General features: G+C 42.5%; 1 protein-coding gene across 1 annotated transcript in view; it reads left to right on the top strand.

Annotated features, from left to right (window-relative positions):
* Positions 1 to 17,689, top strand: part of SLF1 (SMC5-SMC6 complex localization factor 1) — a 227,738-nt gene that overhangs the window by 13,944 nt on the left and 196,105 nt on the right. Inside the window, exons 2-3 of the mRNA XM_073624518.1 lie at positions 15,072 to 15,495; positions 17,060 to 17,135. Of these exons, the coding sequence (XP_073480619.1) occupies positions 15,382 to 15,495; positions 17,060 to 17,135 (190 nt within the window). The 5' untranslated portion in view covers positions 15,072 to 15,381. The remainder of the gene's footprint in view (positions 1 to 15,071; positions 15,496 to 17,059; positions 17,136 to 17,689) is intronic.

Raw genomic sequence — 17,689 nt, forward strand, 5'->3', positions numbered from 1 at the left:
GATAATAAAATATTTACCAAAATGTGAGGGGTGTACTCACTTTTGTGAGATACTGTTAAATTTTAAAGACGAGATTTTGTAGCGAAAATAAATACCAAATATGACAAGCCTCAAGAGTGCTTGCACACACGTAATGACTACAATGAACGATACTGAAGATTAGAATAAAAACATATAGTATATTAGGGTCTGTGTGTGTCTCTTGGTACTAAACTGGTTTGTTTAGTAGGGCAATGCCCGCGACTTTAGTAATATATTGACCGTCGAGACTGAAAAAATAAAGTAATGTACCTTCATCCAAAAACTACACACTTTGGGACAAGTTCACCATGTGTACAGAACCGTATCTGGCCACGACCCCTAAAGCAGGAGGCCGTCGATCCCGGGTACATTTTTGAAAGATGCCCCGAGACCAAGTACCATCTGGCATGTACTCTATAGCCAGCCTCGCTCAGAGCAACATTTAAAATTCCTTTATGAATACTCATGCTCCATTTATGCCAATCCTCCACTATGGCCAGATCCCTCTCCCATGCCAACTGGTAAGATAAACTACTCGGAGGATCGAAAAATAGTTTATACAGCAGGGAGGCGCCCCTCACAAAGAGGCATCTTGCATGCACCTGTTCTCAAACTTGGTGCGGACTGCCAGATCGGAGCTGTTTTTCTGTAATGTTTTGAGAAAATGGAGAATTTGCTGTAAGTGAAAATTCTCCGCAACTCTAGGCTATCTATAACGTGGGACGGGGATCAAATTCCTTTATGGTCAAGATAGTTCCCTATACGGTAAAGTCCCTTATTCAACCACCAGCCAAAGCTTGCTAATTGCATTCCAGGTGAAAATAGAGGGTTGTCAAAGATAGGAGCCACCAGTGTATGGGTAGAGCACAAGGGCCATCTCCTACAACTTATGTCCCACGAGTGTAAAGAGTGGGAGAGCATAGGGCACATGACTGCTTTGCGATATTTCGGAGAAGTCCACAGTATTAAATCCATTGCAAATGGGGAGCAGGCTTGGGCCTCTAGAGATACCCAGTCTGACTTATAGCGTTTACTATGGAGTAGGCACAATTGTGCTAGCTGCGCCGCTACATAATATTATTGAAAAGCTGGTACTTCCAAACCTCCCACTTCCCTGGGGACATACGGTGTAGCCCGTGCTATCCTGTGACCCTTTGATCCCCAAATGAATTGGGAAATTTTTGATTGAAATTGCCACGTTGCATTAACTGGGACCTGGATAGGCAAAGTTCTGAAATATTATAACAGCCTAGGTAGGACTGTCATCTTAACTGAGGCAGTTCTCCCAATCTAAGACAAGTTCACGTCAGACCACACTTTCACATCCTTCAAAAGTTTAGCAAATAGAGGCGCAAAGTTCACTTTATGAAGTGAGAAAATGGGGGATAGGTTAATTCCTTAGTAGGAAAGTGACATCTGTTGCCACAGAATAGGCTATTGAGACTGCAGGCTCTCTAATGTCAAATTTGACAGGTTAATATTCAGGGCTTCAGATTTGTCCTGATTGGATAATAAGCTGGAAATTTTCCCAAAACGGTCCAAGAGGGACAGTAGATTCGGTAGGGTGGTGTGGGGGGGGGTGACTGATGAATAACAGTAAGTCGTCTGCGAATAAAGTACATTTATATCTCCAACCCCCACTCTCTATCCCTTTAAACTGGTGAATAGCTGTGTGTTGAGTTATTTTGAGGGGACAGTAAACTGACACTGTTATACAAGCTGTACACTCAATACTTTACATTGTTGCAAAGTGTAATTTCTTCAGTGCTGTCAAATGAAAAGATATACAAAAATGTGAGGGGTATACTCACTTTCGGGAGATACTGTATACAGACTGATTTTACTGTTTGTGGGTTTAGTAACACTTTAAACGCCTCCCACACCATTCCCGTGGATGTTGCATTGCTGTTAGTTCGAAAATAAAAGTGAGAGTGGAAAGCCAAAAGGGGTTCAATCTCCAAATACGTGTAGAGGGGGGAGCGAGCAACCGTATGGTAGCCCGATATGGGGAATGATCAGATAGTTCTCAGACATCAAACCCTACATTGAATAAATCAGGCAAAAGGGGGGGGGGGGGGGGGCGTAATAAAGATATAGTCATAGCGAGACCTGGTGGAACAAGAGGGGTTAAAGCATGAGTCGTTTTTGCCGGTGGGGTACCTGTGCTTTCAGATATCAGTTAAAGGAAAAGTCCAGCCAAAGCTTGTTTGGCTGTACTCCTCCTATGGATCACAGGAGTGCAGTTGGTTTTGGACTCCTGTGACCCATTTTCAGCAGAGAGCGGGCTGAAGTCCGCTCTCTGCTGATGTCACAGCAGTCAGTCCAGGCACCGCGTCATTACGGCAATAGTCTGGATCCACCAGGTATCTGGACCGACACCCTGCTCAGCCTCTTAGGGAGCCACTGAGAGCCTGAGCCGGCCGCCTCCGCCCCCTCCACAGTCCAGCGGTCCAATGAGCGAGGAGGGAGCAGAGCAGAGCTGTGGATGACAGTTGGGGAGCTCTGAAAACGGAGCGACCGGCGGTGTTCGATCGCTCGGTTCTCAGTGCAGAGACGCCAGGGAACAGATGCAGATGCAACCAAAGCTTCATCCACCCAGGTAAGTATGATTTCTAAAAAAAACAAAAAAACATTTAGTTCTCTTTGAAGGCGAACTCTGAAATAAATCTCCAAAACCTGGTAATGTAGGGTTGCATAGAAGCAGGGGCATCAGGGCTTATTTTATCCAAACTAGAATTTACAACCATATTGAAGTCCCTCAGCCAGATGGCGGGGAATGTGGGGTACTGGGCCATGAAGGCTATACCATCCTGCAATGCATCAAATTGAAACAGTGGGGGGATGTAGAAGGTTAATAGCATGTAAAAAAGGAAGTGACCCTGAGAGTCCGACCGCAGTGATAGAAGCTGAAATTGTACCGCATTGGCTATTAGTATGACCACACCACGAGAGTTGGAGGTGTAGGGGGCTTGATATAGTCAACCAACCCAGGTTTTTTTTAGAGCCATTTGCAGTTGTCCCGTGACATGGGTTTCTACCAATTTGGATATATCTGCCTTCAGAGATCTCAGATAGGATAATGCAGCAGTGTGCTTAGGCTTCATACACAGACCTCTGACGTTCCAGGTCACAAGCTTAAGAGAGGCCATGGTGGAGCTGAGGGTATAGGGGTGCGCAGTCGGACTGTCAGGGGGTCGGTTAATGGTGGAGCACGTCACAGAAACAATATAAAAGCTTAGTACAACTCTGCCCGCATTTATATAAGATTTGGTACAGCAATAAAGTACATAACATACACATGATAACTAGTGGTTGTGTTACGTTTGTTACAATATGATTTTTTTTTTTTATTAATCAGACTTACGATACATGGGACATAACATTACACAATAGTGGTTGGTCATAGAGATATTGTCAGTTTTTGTCTTGAGTAGATTTCTCAAACAAATGCTGTTTTATACAGTGGGGGTAAATATCATTGTTGTATTGTATTGTTATGCCCCGTACACACGGTCGGACTTTGTTCGGACATTCCGACAGCAAAATCCTAGGATTTTTTCCAACGGATGTTGGCTCAAACTTGTCTTGCATACACACGGTCACACAAAGTTGTCGGAAAATCAGAGCGTTCTAAACGCGGTGGCGTAAAACACATATTTCGGGACTATAAACGGGGCAGTGGCCAATAGCTTTCATCTCTTTATTTATTCTGAGCATGCGTGGCACTTTTTCCGTCGGATTTGTGTACACACGATCGGAATTTCCGACAACGGATTTTGTTGTCGGAAAATTTTATATCCTGCTCTCAAACTTTGTGTGTCGGAAAATCCGATGGAAAATGTGTGATGGAGCCTACACACGGTCGGAATTTCCGACAACAAGGTTCTATCACACATTTTCCATCGGAAAATCCGACCGTGTGTACAGGGCATTACAGTTTTCAACAGGCTATTGTCTCTATTGATGCAGTACACAAGAAAGATATTTAGTTGTTTGAGGTCCTTTCAGCTCTCAAACTGAAAGATTGACTGTTAGATTACTGTCAGGTGTTGGCCTGATTAGACAATGGGTACGTAGATGCAATTTTCAACAGTCCATTGTTTCTACAGCTACAGTAAACAGACATGTTTTCTGTTGTTTGGTAGCTATAGCAAACAGCCTGACACATAAATGGGGGTGAGTAGGGACACACACACACCATCATGCTTTGAAGATCAGAAGCTGCCACTCATGATACAAGAACACTGCCTGGTGTCACAGTGGTGCACCGAAATTTTGGTTGCTAAGAGGCTGAGCCGGGTGTCGAGCCGAAAATTATCGCCCGAAAACTTTGTTTTTGGCATGCGACCAAAAGAAGAAAAATGCAGATAATAGAGCTGAAAAGGGGGCGGGCTCCGCCTCGAGTGCCCCTCATTGCAGGGGTGTCACCCTGGTGCGCCCCAGTCCTCTCCTCCTCCTCCCTCCTCTCCTCACAGATCCTTGATCTCCGTGTCTCATGGACCTGAATTGTCTGGGCGGCCACAGTAACAGTGTCCCGCCTCCTGTGATAGAAGGCACACTGATCCAATGGCAAGACATTGAATCAGTGTGACGTGATCACAGGAGGCGAGACATTGTTACTGCTACCGGGAAATTCAAATCCAGCTCTGTGACACAGCGGGAGATCGCCGCTCTGATCCGGGCACTGGCAGGCTGCTTCTGACGGGCACTGGCAGGCTGCTTCTGATGGGCACTGGCAGGCTGCTTCTGACGGGCACTGGCAGGCTACTTCTGACGGGCACTGGCAGGCTGCTTCTGACGGCCACTGGCAGGCTGCTTCTGACGGCCACTGGCAGGCTGCTTCTGACGGCCACTGGCAGGCTGCATCTGACGGCCACTGGCAGGCTGCATCTGACGGCCACTGGCAGGCTGCATCTGACGGCCACTGGCAGGCTGCATCTGACGGCCACTGGCAGGCTGCATTTAATGGACACTGGTGAGGCTGCATTGATCTCTTGTATTATGTCTGCAGTCTCTGACCATCTCCTGTATCACGTCTGCTAGAGGTGCACCAAATGGAAACTGCGCCGGACACTTTCTTTGATGGAAAGATTGCTGGATAAGCAAAGGGGGGGTTCACCCCTGTCAAGTTGTAGGTGTTAAATAGAAATTAAATTCCCCAGGATAGGTGAAACACAATCCTGCTCAAGCGGAGCTCTCAGTCTGCACACTCTACGCCATGCAGCTCCAGGCCCCGCCCCAAGTTGGGCATGATTAAATAGAATATAAAAATCTTTACTTGAAATAGTCACATTTTCTAAAGGTAATGATTACGTGTATTAGTCTGTATAGAATAAAGCAATTTAAAGTGATTTTTTTTTTTTTTTTTTTTTACAGCCCAAAAAAACAAAAAACTAGCCAGTTTGTATATTGCTAGGGCATAGTGTTTACCGTCAAACTCGCCATGCATAAGCAGTCTCTTAATGTCAGTACAGAATAACAGAGAACTAAACCAAACTGAAACAAATCATTTGTTACAAGGCCCCTGATCTGTTTCTATGAAATCACAAAATACATTTCAGTAGAATGAATCTGACTTTGTTTGCTGGTTAACAAATCTTAAAAGGAAATCTAACATTTAGAAACCATCATATCACCACAACCATCATTCCTGGCTGAAAATAATAGAGAGTGTCACTGTCAATTTTGCTTGCTCACATTCACTTCCGTTCTCTCCATCTGATTTTAATAATCCTTGTCAAACCACAAACAGTCCACATTACTTTCCTGACACTGGAGCTTTCAGGAAGACAGGATCTCAACATTCATTTAGCCACTACAAAAGAAAGCTGTCCAGCTGGACAAATATTATTTCCACACTTGACAGTCTCTACAGTTAAGTATGCCTTTTTAATTTTAACTGAAGCTGCCAAAGGGTTGATATGAGCTCCTTGTTCAGTGTAGATTGACTTGCAGGATTAGCAGAGCAACAATTGTAATTGTAGGAGAGGAACTGTATATTTTCAGTACAAAAAAAGCCACAAACAGCATGTGAGGATTCTTTTATTTGAAATGTATGACCTATTTTGACCTAAAAACAGACATATATTTTTCAGAGACCTTGTTTGGCACCTTTTATGGATAAAACTCAGCCTTATGGGTCCAACCACTCCTAGACACCTAGATTATTTCTCCCTGGAATGTCTCCATGGAATGCCCATTCTCTATAGTTAAAGAGAAGGAAAAGCAGAAAAGACCAGCACAAGAGATTGTCTAGTGTAGTAGATTAAAAAGAGACAAGTTTTATTAAATAAAAGTATTGCACTCACAATAGGACATGTAAGAGTCTGTACAGTGACACCAAAGTATGTGCAGGCAGCCAGATCCCTCTAGAGCTGACACAGTCCTGGCCAGGAACAATATCAGAGGATGCTGGATTGATTTTAATTGAGAGAAGAGAGAACATCCGCTGGCTTATTTCCAACCTGGACCCGCCCACAATGCTGACATCAGTCAGGAAGCCAGTGATGGTGCAGAGACATGTTTCAGGGAGCTCCTCCCTTTCTTCAGCCTGGAGGAAAGGCACCTGCTAAAATGGCTTGCATGGGACACTACTGTTGAGTCCTGAGTGCTCAGTCGATTGTCATTATACAGTACAGTAAAAAGTACAGGAACTTTCATTCAGGCAGATTTGGGCTTTTTTTAACCCCATAGAGTTCATCGAGAGTGCCTGAGAAGATGCACACAAATGTGTGTCATTTGCATTCTTCATGGACTTCCATGATATATCTATGGGACCAGAAATGCTAAATCCTGCCCCAAAGAAGCTCCTGTACTCCTTGTTCCTAAAGCATGTGAAAAAAAAAACACACAAAAAGCAGCCTTTAAAATTGCATGAATATGAAACACTCAGGGGTCAATGTAGCCCAACTTATTTCATTGAGAAAGATGAAATACAAAAAAAAAAGATATTAGCAGTCTGGGGAATGCAACTATAGAACAATAGTTATGGGACAAGTGTGCCAGTACAGTGGCAGTCACTAAAGAGGTGTGCTGGTATAGTGGGGATCAATAGAGAAGTGTGCTAGTACAATGTCAGTCAGTAGATGAGTTTGTTGGTACAGTGACTGTCATTTGTAGCTCTCTCAGGGTTGTCCACTTGTGCAGTGTCTTTCAGGAAAAATATTGGTGCTGGCATTGGAAGTATGCAGGCAATGTCAGATGGGTCCATATGCCCTTAAAAGGTAATTGGTTTTCCATCAGATATGCCACCAGATGCATTCAGTATAAATTTAAATCATTTTGAGACACTTCTTTTTTTAAGATCAGTTTAGTTAATACAGAGCCTATTGGGCATACCCAGGCTCGCTCACTACAACTACAAAACTAGAAAGAAGGGAAAAAAATAAAAAAAACATAAAAACAGATTACATGTAAACATTAAAAAAAAAAAAAAAAAAAGACGACATAACCCACTGTACTCTCGACCACCTGTGTAGAATATCCAAAGCAATCCTCCAATTCTACATATACCCTACAAAGCTTACTTTAGTTTCTTGTGAAATAAAGTGTTTTATATTTTTTAAATTTATATTTTTACAGTGACATTTGTTGTATTATATTTTTCTAAGTTTTCCTTACTATTTAGTTAGGCCTTGCGAGTTAATTAAAAAAACAAAACAAACAAACCCCAGTGATCTTTGATTTCTCTCCTGTTGTTCAGGTAGCTCTCCACCTCTCAAAGGTTGCCTACCCCTCCCTAAAGCAACCCTAGCATGAAAAATATTTGCCAAAACTGCTGTTAGATGTTAAAGAAGGCAGTAAAAACTCACCTTTCCCAGTAAGTTTCAGGCAATGTCCACTAAGTGCTACACAAGAGGATTTACAAACCAACTAAGACATAAAAAAAATTAGGGTTCTGGTGCTATTATTCAAATAATTTAAATAAAAAAATAACATAGAAAATTTTGCCACTGATCTTTTCACTATGAAAAATTATATCTGTAACGGTTGACATTAAAAGCTTAATTCTCATATTTTTTTCTTTCTATCTGCAGTGTCGTCTGCAAAGTGAACTTTCTAGCACAGTTCACAGTTCCCCATAAATCACTTTAAAAGTAATTGATTTTTCTGATGAACCTGACAGTAGTTGAATAATTAGTGCTTTAGTTAAAGCTTGCACGTGTCAATCAAAATACTTTCGATTGCTTAAAAATAAGAAGATATTAATGCCTTCAACTGATTTTTAAGATGTATTATTCAAAAGACCCTATAATTGATTAATTAACCATAATTGCTTAATTGAGGTAATTTTGGGTTTTTTGTATATAAATTATTTGTCGAAGTATAAGTAACTTTTAGTTTTAGGTTGGCCATAAACAGCCAGATTATACCCAGAATGCCAGTACCTCCAATTCCTTTAGGCAATTGTTATTGTACTTTAAGAAATGGCCAGGTTATGGCAAGTAATGTTTATAACTGGTGGCATTGCTTATGTATTTCCTTAAAATGAGTAGTATGTTTGTGTGCTGTATTATTCATTTTACCCACATTTTCTTGAAAATAAAATAGTAAAATGTGAATAGGTTGTAAATGTATGTTTTTATTTAGCGCAGGACAGGTATGTATAAATTTGTTTTAATTTAATGTTGTAAATATCAAAAAATGGCATATGAATATTTTATATTTTCATACGCAGCCAGCAGATGGAGCTCTTGCCTCATTTTTACTTTTTGTCCAGGGTCTTTTAAGCTTCTTTGTTCAAAAACATGTTTACAGAGCTCAGTGGCTCAACCTGAAATTTATGTACAGTTGGCAATCTTTTATAATGTCTAAAAAAGTTAAACTCACAAAAAATATTTTGACCTCTTTTGAAATGTGTTAGGCCAAACTTAACCACTTGAGGTCCGGGCCATAGCATAATGACTGCTACAGCGCGGACCTCAATCTCCGGGAGGACGTCATATGACGTCCTCCCCTTTCCTCGTTCCCCGTGCGCGCTCACGTGCGCGCATCGGGGAAATTCTGTGCTGGCCGTGTCCCTTGGACACAGCCAGTCACAGATCGCGGTAAACGGCCAATCACAGCCACCGTTTTACAGCGCGATCGCCGGTTCCAATGAGAGATGATCTCAAATGTAAACATATGAGATCATCTCTCATTGCCGTCTCTCTCTCCTCACACAGAGACCGCGTGTGAGGAGAGAGAGGATACTGCAGCGATCTGTGCCTTGTGTGAGTTCTATCACAGTTTTACTTGCTGTAAAAGTGCCCAAACAGTGCCCAAACAGTGCTCAAACAGGATCTGTGCCAGTCAGTGACCACCTGTGCCAATCGGTGCCCACCTGTGCCAATCTGTGCTCACCTGTGCCCATATGTGCTCACCTGTGCCCATCTGTGCCATTGGTGATCAGTGTCCAGACATCTGCAATCAGTGCCCACCTGTGCCACCTCAGCAGTGCCCACCTGTGCCACCTCATCTGTGCCCATCTGTGCCACCTCATCGGTGCCCACCTGTGCCAATCAGTGCCAATCAGTGCACATCTGTGCCACCTCATAAGTGCCCATCTGTGCCGCCTCATCAGTGCCCATCTGTGCCGCCACATCTGTGCCACCTCATAAGTGCACATCTGTGCCACCTCATCAGTGCAATCAATCAGCGCACAACTGTTCCGCCCCATCAGTGCCCATCTGTGCCACCTCAGTGCCCATCTGTGCCACCTCAGTGCCCATCTGTGCCATCTCATCAGTGCCACCTCATCAGTGCATATCTGTGCCGTAAATCAGTCCCCATCTGTGCCGCCTCAGTGCACATCTGTGCAATCAATCAGTGCCTATCTGTGCAGCTTCATCAGTGCCTATCTGTGCAGCTTCATCAGTGCCCATCTGTGCCGCTTCATCAGTGCCCATCTGTGCCGCTTCATCAGTGCCCATCTGTGCCGCTTCATCAGTGCCCATCTGTGTAATCGGTGCACATCTGTGCAGCCTCATCAGTGCACATCTGTGCAGCCTCATTAGTACCGCCTCATCAGTGCACATCTGTTCCGCCTCATCAGTGCACATCTGTTCCACCTCATCAGTGCCCCTCTGTTCCACCTCATCAGTGCCCCTCTGTGCCACCTCATCAGTGCCCCTCTGTGCCACCTCAGTGCCCATCTGTGCTCATCAGTACCGCCTCATCAGTGCCGGCTTAGCACACACCTGTGAAGTCGCATCATCACCAGCAAGCATGTCCAAAAGAGTTTTTTCCGCCGAGGAGGCATACCAGATTCTTTCCCAGGCCGACGAGAGCAACGGGGAGCTCTCTTGTTCGGATTCCATTTCAAACTCCGATTCTGAGTTGGACGTCAATTATGAGCCAGTCCTCAGTAGTGGAACACTGAGTGACTCAGAGGAGGAAGAAATTCGGCCCGCCAAACAAAGGCGTTCTAGTGTGGAGGCAGTGGCATCCACCAGCACCGCAGTGCCTTCCACCAGCACCGCAGTGCCTTCCACCAGCACCGCAGTACCTCCGCAAAAAAGGCCAAGGACCCATGCCAGCCTTCCCTATGCCCTTCAAAACCCCTTGTGGCTTTCTCCTAATTCAGGAGAAGCCAACATTCCCCCTTTCACTGCCCAGCCAGGAGTCCAGGTGGACACGGAAAATTTTTCTCCAATCAATTTTTTTGATTTAATTTTTACAGAGGACATGTTATCAACAATTGCGGCCCAGTGCAACCTTTATGCACAGCAATTTATTCTAAATAACCCAACGTCCTATTATGCCCGTCCCTACAAGTGGAGAGACCTAACGGTGGAGGAGTTGAAGGTTTTTTTAGGCCTCACATTTGCTATGGGACTCACCAAAAAAAACACCTTGATTCCTATTGGTCAACCCTCCCCATCCACCACATGCCAATCTTCTCCAAGGTAATGCCCAGAACCAGATACCAAATGATAATGAGGTTCCTTCATTTTAATGATAACACCCAGTGCCCTCCCCGAAATGACCCAAATTATGACAGGCTTTTCAAAATTCGGCCAATATTAAATTATTTTTCTGAATTATTCCCCCAGCTGTTTACCCCGGACCAACATATATGTGTGGATGAGTCCCTTGTGAAATTTAGTGGCAGGCTTAAAATTAAGCAATTTATCCCCAGCAAAAGGGCCCGCTATGGGGTGAAGGTGTACAAACTATGTGACCGAGTCACAGGGTACATGTATGCCTTCAAAGTGTACGAAGGGAAGGACACCCAGCTGCAACCCCCTAATTGCCTGGACTACTTGGGATCAAGCGGGAAAATTGTTTGGGACCTGATATACCCCCTACTGGAAAAAGGCTACCACCTGTACGTAGATAACTTCACATCTCTGCCCCTGTTCCACAACCTTCACCGGAAGAAGACGCCTGCATGTGGAACCATGAAAAGGAACCGGAAGGGCTTTCCTCAAAGTCTTGTCAATAAGAGGTTGAGGAAAGGAGAAACGGCAAGCCTGCGGAACAAGGAGATTTTGGCAGTGAAGTGGAGGGACAGAAGAGATGTCTATATGTTATCTACAATCAACAATGATACCGTCGTAGAAATCCCTAGAAGAAATGGCCCCATTCAAAAACCAAAATGCGTTTATGAATATAATTTGTACATGGGGGGAGTCGACTTCAATGACCAAATGATGGAACCATACCTTGTCACAAGACGGTCATACCATTGGTATAAGAAGGTCGCAATTTATTTTTTTCAATTGGCCATATACAACTCATATGTAAATTACCGTAACTCCACCCAAAACCCCAAACGCTTCCTTGGCTACCAAGAGGAAATTTACACCGCCCTTATATTCCCGAACGGCCCCCCAGAAACCATCCGATCTGATGTTCTTAGTCGACTCTCCGAGCGCCACTTTCCAGATAGACTCCCTCCCAGACCAACAGGCCAACGACGTCAAAAAAGATGTAAGGTGTGTACCAGAGCAGGAGTCAGAAGAGATACATCTTATTACTGTGCCCAATGCCCTTCCGAACCAGGCCTCTGCATAAGTGAATGCTTTCGCCGTTACCATACTTCACTAAATTATTAGTGAAGTATGGTAACATAATCCTCAGTTCCTGCCTTCACACACCTTCACACCCCTTATGCCACTACCTGCTCTGTAACTGACCCTGGCTTGTTATTTGACCACGCTTCTGCCTGCCGATTCTGTACTTACCGCTGCCTGATCTGGAACTGACCCTGGACTGTTATTCGACCATGCTTCTGCCTAACGATTCTGTACATACCTCTGCCTGATCTGGAACTCACCTTGGACTGTTTGACCATGATATTTGCCTGCCTCTTGGACTGATCTTGTACCCTGAAACTGGACTAGTGGGATTCAACACAGGGGTCTCACATATGTGAGGGGCTCCAGAATTGTTTTTCTGGATGAAGAAAACAATTTTTTTTGTTTTCTCATTCCTAGATTAGGGTCTGGAGACTCGGAGGCTTCAAAGAGATTTGGGTGGGAGAAGCCTCTACCCCTGTCCCCATTCTGTCCTGAATGAGGCCCTACTGCTGCCTGTAGGACTTACTGCCATTATGTCCCTGCCTGTCGCACTGACCACACCACATGGACCTGCCTACTACCAGGACCAATATTTATGGCACTTCTGACAATTTCTCTGCCTGCACTAACCCTGGACTGTATATGGACAGTATCCCTGCCTGCTGCCTGGACAATTGTGTTTGCCGTTGCTGACCAAGTCCCTGCCTGCTGCCTGGACCAGTGCTATCCTCCTGTGTACAACTGCGCTACTACAACCACAGGTAATCTTTTGTTTACACTTTGCTCGTCCTGTATTTTGGGGTGTAATTCTTGGTATGTGCATGCTATGTGTTCCTGGAACACCTGACGGTGTTCCTTGCATGTTGGATCTCTGTATGTGGTCAGGCTGTGTAGAAGTCTGACACATGTGGTATCGCCATACTCAGGAGGTCATTTTGTGGGTGTTTCTATTGTCCTGGTGCTCCAGGGCCTTCAAAAGTGTAATAGGTGGTTGAGAAATGAGATGTGTAATTTTTGCTCCTAGAACACCTGATGGTGCTCCCCTGCATGTTGGGCCTCTGTATGTGGCCAGGCAGTGAAAAAGTTCCACACATGTGGTATTGTAATACTCAGGAGGAGTAGCAGAATGTATTTTGGGGTGTCATTTTTGCTATCTAAATGCTATGTGTTGGAAATATCTTATAAACGTACAACTTTGTGTAAAAAAAAAATGCGTTTTCATTTTTTTCCACATTTTCCAAAAACTTCTGGAAAAAAATGAACCATTCAAAAGTCTCATTATGCCTCATAGATTATACGTTGGGGTGTTAGCTTTCTAAAATGGGGTCATTTTGTGGGTGTTTCTATTGTCCTGATGCTCCAGGGCCTTCAAAAGTGTAATAGGTGGTTGAGAAATGAGATGTGTAATTTTTGCTCCTAGAACACCTGATGGTGCTCCCCTGCATGTTGGGCCTCTGTATGTGGCCAGGCAGTGAAAAAGTCCCACACATGTGGTATCGTAATACTCAGGAGGAATAGCAGAATGTATTTTGGGGTGTCATTTTTGCTATCTAAATGCTATGTGTTGGAAATATCTTATAAACGTACAACTTTGTGTAAAAAAAAAAAATGCGTTTTCATTTTTTTTCCACATTTTCCAAAAACTTCTGGAAAAAAATGAACCGTTCAAAAGACTCATTAGGCCTCATAGATTATACGTTGGGGTGTTAGCTTTCCAAAATGGTGTCATTTTGTGGGTGTTTCCATTGTCCTGGTGCTCCAGGGCCTTCAAAAGTGTAATAGGTGGTTGAGAAATGAGATGTGTAATTTATGCTCCTAGAACACCTGATGGCGCTCCCTGCATGTTGGGTCTCTGTATGTGCCCAGGCAGTGAAAAAATCCCACACATGTGGTATCGTTATACTCAGGAGGAGTAGCAGAATGTGTTTTGGGGTGTCATTTGTGGTATGCACATGCCATGTGAGAGAAATAAGTTATTACAATGACAATTTTGTGAAAAAATAAAAATAAAAAAATAAAAATCTTAATATTGCAAAGAATTGTGGGAAAAAATTACAACTTCAAATAACTCACCATGCCTCTTACTAAATACCTTGAAATGTCTACTTTCCAAAAAGGGGTCATTTGGGGGGCATTTGTACTTTCCTGGCTTGTTAGGGTCTCAAGAAATGAGATAGGCCACCAGTAAATCAGATGTGATATATTTTTTATGATTTGCACCATAGCTTGTAGACTCTAAAACTTTCAAACAGACCAAATAATTTCTGCTAATTTTGGGTTATTTTTACCAAAGATATGTAGCAGTATAAATTGTGGACAAAATTTTTGAAGAAAAATTAACAATTTGCAAAATTTTATCACAGAAATTAAGAAAAATTCTTTTTTTTTCAAAATTTTTGGTCTTTTTTCATTTATAGCGCAAAAAATAAAAAACCCAGAGGTGATCAAATACCACCAAAAGAAAGCTCTATTTGTATGGAAAAAAGGACAAAAAAATCATTTGGGTAGAGTGTTGCATGACTGAGTAATTGTCATTCAAAGTATGAGAGCACTGAAAGCTGAAAATTGGTCTGGACAGGAGGGGGGTTTAAGTGCCCAGTAAGCAAGTGGTTAAACATTCATTATTTTTTCCACGTCCCTGCATTGCATCATGGGATAGGAAGAAGTGGCTGCATATCAGCATATATTTTGATTAAGAGCTGTCCAGTCATACTCCATGAACATTGGATCTGGGCACTGAAGGGAAGAATGAATAGAGGATAGAAGTAGCTGAGCTAAAAACTGGGATCATGCATTACATTGCAGTATTCAAGGTCCTGTTGGCAGTGTAAAAAGCTGTGCAGACAAATGGATTGTGCCACAGACCATTGATCACCAATGTAATTAACAACTTCTATTGACTAAAAATCTATTTATATTTATGAACTACACTAAATGCTGACCATCAGTTTTATGTATGTATGAATGTTTTTAAGCAATTTGTGTTGTGTTTATACTTCTTCAGTTTGCCTCATATTAAGTGCATTGTATTATATTTTCTTCTTAAAGGGCTCCTCCACAGAAAATGATCAAGGGGAAACCGTGGAATAGGGGTAAGGTAGAAGCTCCCTTTCTGAGCGATTTCAGTGATTCCTTGACATCATAGGCAATCAAGGCATCATCGTCTTTGGAGGACCTGTGTGCCATAGGGAAGTATATTGGGATACAGACCAAATTTTGATCCTGAAAGTCATTGGGACTGGAACCTCCTACTGACATACTGAAGCATTGAAATATATAAACACACTACTCTTACCCTTTCCTACTCAATCAGTCCCCATTTGATCTATTTGTGCAAAGGGGCCCATTACTCTTTCAGATGGAAGTGCCTGCGAGACAAGTAATTGTTCAGCTGACTGGTTTCAGAGACGCAGAAAAATATTCTTTGGTCGGAATGCTCAGCAAGCTACCCTGTGAATTTATTGATAGTGAAGTAAGTACACTTTTTATCATTAGATGATACCTTCACCTTTTTTAAGGCAGTCCTCCAGTAAAAAAAAAAAATTATATATATATATATATATATATATATATATATATATATATTAGACCAGTTATGTATTTAATAAAAAAACATAGTTACATGCATTTTAAAATGGTGGCATAAAACTAACTGGAAGTCTATTTTTATATTGTCTTTCACATTCCTCCTTTATAGCAGAAATTTAAGTGAGAGCCTTGTGAGCAAGTCAAGCTGTTCTATTGCACAGTGCTCCCAGTCTGACAGTTTTAGTTAGCAAAAGCTAGAGGTTTTTCCATACGGAAGGAAGATGAAAGCACAGAAAGTACCTCCAGCAGTGTTTTCGTAGCCCACTAAACTGGTAGATGACACAGGAAGCTGCAGTAGTAAATAGTGATGTCACTATCCTGGCAAAATGTGAATTACAAGTGACTGAAAAAAATAATAATTATATTAACAGGTAAAACGGATCATACATATGTTTTAAATGATGTATCTGGAGTTATGCTTTCATTTTTAATTTTTTTTTTAATATATATATGCCTGTAATACACATGTTATTTAAAGTGGTTGTAAAGGCACAAGGCTTTTTTTTACCTTACTGCATTCTAAAAATACATATCTGAGCCCAATCTCAATCCAGTGATGTGCACAAGAGCCGAGACGCTCTTCCTCCTCATTGGCTCAGATACAGCAGCTTTCATTCCTATTACAAGTAATGTAAACATCCCTTGTAAAAGGGATAGGGAATGACAGGTCCTCTTTATGGAGAGATGTGGGGTCTATAAGACCCCACATCTCTCCTTTAGGCTGGAAAGGCTGAGATAAAAAAAACAAAAAAAAAAACGATCTCTGCCTTTCGTTGTTTACGTCTGACGGTGCCAGATGTGATGTCATAACGTCGCGCCCGGCCTCCGAGAGTCAAAGAGATGGAGGAGATGGCCGGGGACCATCTGATTCTCAGTCAGCTCTATGGTAAAATTACGTCGCCTGCGGATTCCTTTTCTGGCTTGCCGATCACACAGGCGAGCCGGTAGAAGCATCCTGTAAAGAAGGCATCATTCAGATATCTCAAATAAAAGCCCAGGATGTCATATAATGTTCAGCGGTATGGAAGTGGTTAATAGAAGTCTATATAATGAAATCAGTAAAAAGTAGTGCAGGAATATTTTTCATAATCTCTGTGACATGAGTCTCGGTGATATGAACGGCTCCATTGCTGACAAAGGGGTGCGACTTGTCATGTGATTTGGAACTGTCAAATCACATGACAAGTCGCACCAGTGTGTTAAACATACTTCAGGTCTGATAAACTCCTCAATATCTACCTATATCTGTATAATCTATAATCTGTATAATAATTTATATCTGTAAATGTTACTAATTATTATTCCATCAAAGTAAAAATTGTAATTCATGTTAGCTGACCTCTATTCCAAGACAACTGAATTTACACTATACAGTATATTTTTGATTTTTATCTACTCAAGAAAGCAAAACTGTTTAGAGTAAATAAATATAACATTTGTATTTTCAGAAATTTAAAAACTGTACACACCTAATTGCAAAGAAACCTTGCAGAAGTGAAAAGTGGCTAGCGGCCTGTGCTTCAGGTTAGTACCCCTCAAGCTATATTAGCTTTTAGCAGTTTCTAAATCATGCTTAGCCTTAAGTATGAAAGTGCTGATCTTACCAACCAAGACTTGAATGTATTTTACAGTAATTTCATTATGCATTTTGTCCACATTACAAAGCCTTGTTGGTATCGTTACATAGCCTTTTTTATCTTCCCAGCAGGACACAGAGCAAAAAAAAAAATAACCCAATAGTGGGTTATGTTTCAATAGTTTTTGCCTAGGTTTACATTGATGTGATTTTACGTGTCAAATCGCATTACAAATGGAATGCATTCCAATGGCACTGTCCGAATCGGTGCGATGCCAACTTTGCGGTGCCGCATCGATTCCCAAAAGTAGTTTCTGTACTACTTTTGGAGATTTCGGGGTGCGATTTGTATAGACATCTGTGCAGGAACCTGCACAGATGTCTCCGAAATGGCGGACTGACATGCGGGTATGAAATCGTGTGAGTTCAGCTGAACTCGCACAATTTTAATCCTGCTGTCAGTGTGCACCTAGGCTAAATTGAAAAAAAATAGGGCTGCGGA

Source organism: Aquarana catesbeiana, linkage group LG01 (genome assembly GCF_042186555.1).
Source record: "Aquarana catesbeiana isolate 2022-GZ linkage group LG01, ASM4218655v1, whole genome shotgun sequence".
NCBI classification, from domain to species: Eukaryota; Metazoa; Chordata; class Amphibia; order Anura; family Ranidae; genus Aquarana; species Aquarana catesbeiana.